The 6,118-nt window shown below is 38.2% G+C and overlaps 2 protein-coding genes and 1 long non-coding RNA gene across 3 annotated transcripts; all 3 read left to right on the plus strand.

Annotated features, from left to right (window-relative positions):
* Positions 1–861: 861 nt before the first annotated feature.
* LOC102594015 (uncharacterized) lies at positions 862–2,441 on the plus strand. The gene is made up of 3 exons (XR_367610.2): positions 862–1,016; positions 1,838–1,921; positions 2,371–2,441. It is a non-coding gene; the product is annotated as an uncharacterized lncRNA (long non-coding RNA).
* Positions 2,442–2,866: 425 nt separating this feature from the next.
* Positions 2,867–3,568, plus strand: LOC107061455 (uncharacterized). Its single transcript, XM_015310715.1, has one exon. The coding sequence runs from the start codon at positions 2,867–2,869 to the stop codon at positions 3,566–3,568; it is 702 nt and encodes a 233-aa protein (XP_015166201.1).
* Positions 2,968–6,118, plus strand: LOC102595559 (uncharacterized). Its single transcript, XM_006351995.2, has 2 exons — positions 2,968–4,109; positions 4,457–6,118. Exons 1-2 carry the CDS (start codon positions 3,593–3,595, stop codon positions 4,489–4,491), a joined length of 552 nt encoding a protein of 183 aa, XP_006352057.1. The 5' UTR covers positions 2,968–3,592; the 3' UTR covers positions 4,492–6,118.

Below are 6,118 nucleotides of genomic sequence, written 5' to 3' on the forward strand. Positions count from 1 at the left end.
CTATTGAGGCTATTTGTGGTCTCTTAAGATAATAGAGGGGCATTTTTTATACCAAAATGTAACGAAGGGTATAAGCGGTCTATTTCACATAGTTCAGGGACAATTTTGACCCTTTTTCGTAAAAAGAATTACAGTAACTTAAAAAAGCTTTCTTCCTCAGCCCATCAGCCCACCTCCATTTTTAGCCATCTCCATCTCATCTCTATCCCTGTCCGATCCATTTTTATTTCTTCTTCCCACTCGTCGGGCGGAGGGAGAGCCGCTTGGGAGCCTGCAGGGGCCTCACAGTATTTGGAGGTAAAGTAAAATAATTGTATTAGTTAGAGATTCACAATATAGGAATTTTATCTATCTGCTTCATTTCAAGGTTGTTAACAGCATTCAACTTCTTCTATAGTCATGCATCCAGAACCTGAATATGTAACTTTCTTGTTGTGTTATATTCACTGACAGTTTCTCAATCGTACTGAACTTTTTGCGAACATTGTCATTGAGCATGAGTAAGATTCTGTCAAAACCCTATTTATAGACACTATAATACAATTCTTTACCAAGTAGGAGACTATAAACTATTCATATTCTAACAACATCTTCACACTGATTACATGTCAACCCAGGTATGTTGAGTGCACTGGCGCGTCAATCCAAGCACTAGTTCTGTTTAAAAAGCTATACCCTGGACACCGGACCACAGAGATTGACAATTTCATTGATAATGCTGTTAAATATCTTGACGATGTACAGAAGCCTGATGGTTCATGGTTTATGATATTTTTCTTGCGAGTCCTTGAACTTTCTGCTCTACCGATACATATGACACGATTAATCATGTCAACAGGTATGGTTCCAAGGGTGTGTGCTTTACATATGTTTCCTGGTTTGCTCTTGGAGGGCTTGCTGCAGCAGGCAAGAGTTACATCAACTCTGCAGCTGTTCGTAAAGGCGTTGAATTTCTGTTACGAAGACAAAGGTCTGATGGTGGTTAGGGAGAAAGCTACCATTCTTGTCCTGACAAGGTAGCACAAAAGCTACGTAAAACAACAATAACTACACCTACATCTTAATTTGTGCATTGTTAAGGTCGTATATATGATATGTTGCTCAGAATGTCACTTGGTGTGTGTCAGATCCTCCAAAAGTTATGCATTTTTGGAAGATCTGCAACAACATTTTTGGAGAGTCCATGCAACATAGTAGGTTATATGAACTATGCACATGCATCCTACTCCATTTGGAGCCGTTTCATTCCAATACTGAATATTTTAAGTCTTAAGTTTTCTATTGACATGCATTTTTACCCTTAAAGAATAGGATGAAGTATAAAGATATCTGGAAAAGATAACTGTGACTTAGCTTTGTATTTGATCAAGAACACTCAAATCTTGTACAAACTGCATGGGCATTGATGGGATTGATTCACTCTAGCTAGGTTAATTCCTTGTTAGTATTAGTAAAAGCATAATACATAAACATCACTCAAACTTGCTCTCAATTGACAATTAAGCACTACAACTTTGAGAGTGCACATCTAGGCACTTCTACTCGTTTCCACTGTGTCAGTTGAACACTTCAACTTACAAAACGATCATCTAGACACCTTCAAAATTTATGTGCCACGAGACACAACGAAGACGAGTTGGAGTGTTTAGTTTCCAGTTGAGACCAAGTTGAGGTGTCTAGATGTGACCTTTCAAAGTTGGAGTGCTTACTTGTAGGTTGAAGCCAAGTTTGAAGGTTTGTTTATGTATCATGCCATTAGTAAATGTTGTAATTTATAACAAAATCAGAGTAGAACTTTTTCTTTATAAGAGTTCTTTACCAACTTTCCTTTGGGCAGGTTGATAGAGATCCAAGACCCCTCCACCGTGCGGCTAGGCTTTTGATTAATTCTCAAATGGAAGATGGTGACTTCCCACAACAGGTAATTACTCTGTAAATTACAAGTTAAACAAAGGAGAAGATTCTTTGACCGTTAAAAGAACAAGCTGTTAAAGTACTAGAACGAAATTGACTGTAGTTAAACAAAGCGAATAAAGATGATTCATATAGTCGACTTTAAACAATCTGGTCATATTTGAATGATATTTGATTAATGGAAAAAAGTTTAAATATGCCATCGAACTTTCAGTAAAGAGTGACACAAATGTGGACTGTTGTCACGGTGATGACATAAATAGCCCAACTATTAACATATGGCATGGCTGAGCCATTTCTAAAAGTCCAATGACATGTTTGAACTTCTTTCTTTGATTAGTTAATATAAAGAAACAATCCCTTTCAAACTGGCAAAACAATTTCTCAAAGAACAGAGATTGCTAAAACCAGTTTTATCAAAATATTGCACTTATTTGACTTCATAAATATGTGCAGGAAATAACTGGAGTTGTCATGAAGAATTGCATGTTGCACTATGCAGCATATAGAAATATATTTCCCTTGTGGCCTGTGGGGTTTGGCTGAATACCGCAAAAATGTCCAAGTACCATTAGAACATATTGAGAATGAATATTATTAACATGCATTTATACTTATTGGTCAGTTATGATAGTTAGCCTTAGTGATTGTTAGCCTGATTAGTTACAGCTGGTAGTAGTTAGTTACTAGTTTGTTAGATTGCTAAGTGCAGTATAAATCCACATGTACTCATACGCTTTCATTTGAGAAGTTTTATTCAAGTAAACAAGTTCTATTTTTCTTCTCCGCCATTGATGCTCACTTTAGGGCTTGTAATTGGATCGTCAATTGCTGCGTTTTGATATGGTATCAGAGCCATTGTCGCTTACTTCCAGTTTGTAAGTCTGTTCGTTCCCTATATTCGATTAACGTCGATTTTTGTATTGCTTTACTTGCTTCCGCTGATCCTACAATGGCTGTTTCTCTCGATGAACCTGCATCTTCTTCCGCTTCCACTGTTACTGGTTCTATTGATCCAAACAATCCTCTATACGTGCATCCTTCACATAGCCCTGCACTAATGCTTGTTCCCGTTCCTTTTGATGGAATGGGATATCGATCCTGGAGAAGGAGCATCATGCGATCTCTCTCAGTGAAAAACAAATTAGGCTTTATTAATGGTGATTTCCCAAAGCCTACTGCAAATTCTCCTCAATTGCGTCTTTGGCAAAGATGCGATGATATGGTCACATCGTGGATCCTCAATTCTCTTGCTAAAGATATCGCAGATAGCGTTGAATACGTTACTGATTCGGTTGAATTGTGGAAGGAATTGGAGGATCGATATGATCAAACTAATGGCGCGAAGTTATACCAAATTCAGAAAGAGATTAATGATCTAACTCAGGGTGTTCTGGACATTACTTCTTACTATACTAAAATGAAGAGATTGTGGGAGGAACTTAGTAATCTAAATGCCAACAATCAGTGCACCTGCACATGTCTCTGTGGAGCCAAGGATGGTACACACAAAGCTGAACAAGACAGGCGTTTGATTCAGTTTCTAATGGGCCTTAATGAGGTTTACACCGTTATCAGGGGCAGTGTCCTCATGATGAGTCTTTTGCCTTCAATGGCACAAGCCTTTTCCATCTTAATACAGGAAGAAAAATAGAGGGAATTTAAGCCAAAAGGCCAGATGTTGATGGAATCTGCTTCCTTGAATGCAGGAAGTCACTCTACAGGGAATTACTCTGCTGGTGCAGGCCCTTCAAACTCAAAAGGTTTTAAAACTAACTATTCTGCAGGAGGCAGCAGTAGCATGACTAGTACAAGCAAGTCAAATTTGTTCTGTGACCATTGCAAGAGGTCAGGACACATCATGGCAAAGTGCTACAAGCTGCATGGATATCCTCAGGATACTCAGAATCAGACCTATGGAAGGAATGGATACAACAATAACAATGAGTATAGAAACCCTCCAAGGCAGAATCAAAGCAACAATCCCAGGTTTAACAAAGGAAAAAGGGTAGCAACTAATGTTCATGGATCAGATGTGTTTTCTGGAAATGATGAATACATTGACAAAGGAAATCAGCCTATGAGCCTCACCAGGGAGCAATATGGGCATGTGATGAATTTGCTTCAACACTTTCATGGTGGAGAAGCCTCCAGTAGCAGTAATAATCCCACAGAAGGAGCAGTAGACCTTGCAGGTATTGTGGTTTGTAGCTCTTCTTTAGATTTTGACAAATTTTCATGCAAACATTTTGACTCCAAAGCTGACTTGTGGATCATAGACTCAGGAGCTTCCAACCATATGACTTTTAACAAAACATTATTGACAAATCGTAAGACCCTACCATATCCACTACTTGTTTCTCTTCCAAATGGATACAAGGTAAAGGTGACACAAGTTGGTGATGTGATACTTACATCTAGCATCATTCTGCACAATGTGTTGTTTATGCCCTCTTTCAAATATAATTTGATTTCTGTCCATTCTCTAACAATACATCTTAAATGTGTTGTGTCTTTTACTGATGCCTTATGTTTATATCAGGCCCCTTCACTGAAGAGGCCTCAGGTAATTGGTAACAACAAGGATGGACTTTATTTCATGTGCACAAAGTGTCTCAAGACTGATTTCCAGCCTGAGCATTGCTCTTCTAAGCCTGAGAGTTGCTCTTCTAAGAATTGTTCACCTGTTTCCAATTCTCATGCTTCATTCAATTCTTTTAATTCTTGTCATCTGCAAAGTACTGTAATGAATCCTATCTCATGTAATAAAAATGAATTGCTTTCTATGACTTCTTGCTTATCTCATGGAAATAATGTAGATCTATTGTGGCATACTAGACTAGGACATGTTCCTTTTGCCAAGATGAGAGGAATATCATCCATACCAGCAAAGTTTTCCCACAAACAACCTTTTCTGTGTTCAGTGTGCCCCCTTGCTAGACAAACAAGACTTCCTTTTAGCCAAAGTACCAGAATTTCAACTAAGATCTTTGAACTACTCCACATAGATTTATGGGGCCCTTATCATGTAGCTACTTATAACAATTACAGATATTTCCTGACTATGGTGGATGATCATAGTAGAACCACTTGGACTCACCTCCTAAGTTGTAAGAGTAATGCTCTGCAGACTATTAAAGCATTTATTACCCTAGTTGAAAATCAATTTTCTACTACTGTCAAGACCATTCGATCAGACAATGGTTTAGAATTTACTAGCAATGAGGCCTCCCTTTTCTTTCAATCAAAGGGCATAATCCATCAAAGGACTTGTCCCTACACACCACAACAAAATGGTATAGTAGAAAGGAAACACAAATACCTTCTTGAGACAGCAAGGGCTCTGTTGTTTCAATCTAAATTGCCCACTAAATACTGGGGAGAGTGTGTGTTAACAGCCACATACATCATTAATAGACTCCCTAGTTCTTACTTGAATAACAAATGTCCTTTTGAAATCCTGCACAAAACACAACCAGATTATTCCTCCTTAAGGAGCTTTGGCTGTTTATGCTACCCAACTGTACCAAAAGTCCATAGAGGCAAATTTGAACCTAGAACTGGCCCTCATATCTTTATAGGATACCCTTTTGGTACCAAAGGCTACAAGGTCCTATGTCTAACCACAAAAAGAATACATATTTCTAGAGATGTGATTTTTCATGAGAATGTATTTCCTTTTGCATTACGTACACATAAAGGCACTTTTCCATCTGTTTTACATTCTATTCCTTTTGTAGAAACAAACATTGACATGCATGATGTTGTAGATTGTAATGTTCCTAATGCCAATTTGTATCAACCTTGCCCTATGCCATACCTACCTAATGATAATACCATCATTGAGTCTTCTTCCTTGCCAGTTCCTACACCACAACCAATAAATCCAATAAGGAAATCCCATAGAACTCCACAGGTTCCCTCGTACTTAAGTGATTACATCTGCTCTTTACCCTCACTTAGAAACACCAATGCGACATCAGCCCTCACTCCTATATTACCTCTTCATACTGTTTTCTCAAACAATAGTCATATTGCTCCTGATAATCTGAGTCCTAATAGTCAGCTACTTGTTAAAAATGTCTGTCATGATCATGAGCCATCATCTTTTGAGGAAGCAGCCCTTTATCCTGCTTGGCAAGCTGCAATGACACAAGAGTTTGAGGCTCTTCATAACAACAAGACTTGGGATTTGGTTCCATTA

This window comes from Solanum tuberosum, unplaced genomic scaffold (assembly GCF_000226075.1).
Source record: "Solanum tuberosum cultivar DM 1-3 516 R44 unplaced genomic scaffold, SolTub_3.0 scf00140, whole genome shotgun sequence".
NCBI lineage: Eukaryota > Viridiplantae > Streptophyta > Magnoliopsida > Solanales > Solanaceae > Solanum > Solanum tuberosum.

What these genes read in the sequence shown, in the direction of transcription:
- LOC107061455 (XM_015310715.1), top strand. Translation starts at nt 2,867, where the DNA reads ATGGCTGTTTCTCTCGATGAACCTGCATCTTCTTCCGCTTCCACTGTT.
- LOC102595559 (XM_006351995.2), top strand. Translation starts at nt 3,593, where the DNA reads ATGTTGATGGAATCTGCTTCCTTGAATGCAGGAAGTCACTCTACAGGG. An exon ending in AGGAGCAGTAGACCTTGCAG is followed by an intron (nt 4,110 to 4,456) that starts GTATTGTGGTTT and finishes TGTTTATATCAG; the next exon opens with GCCCCTTCACTGAAGAGGCC.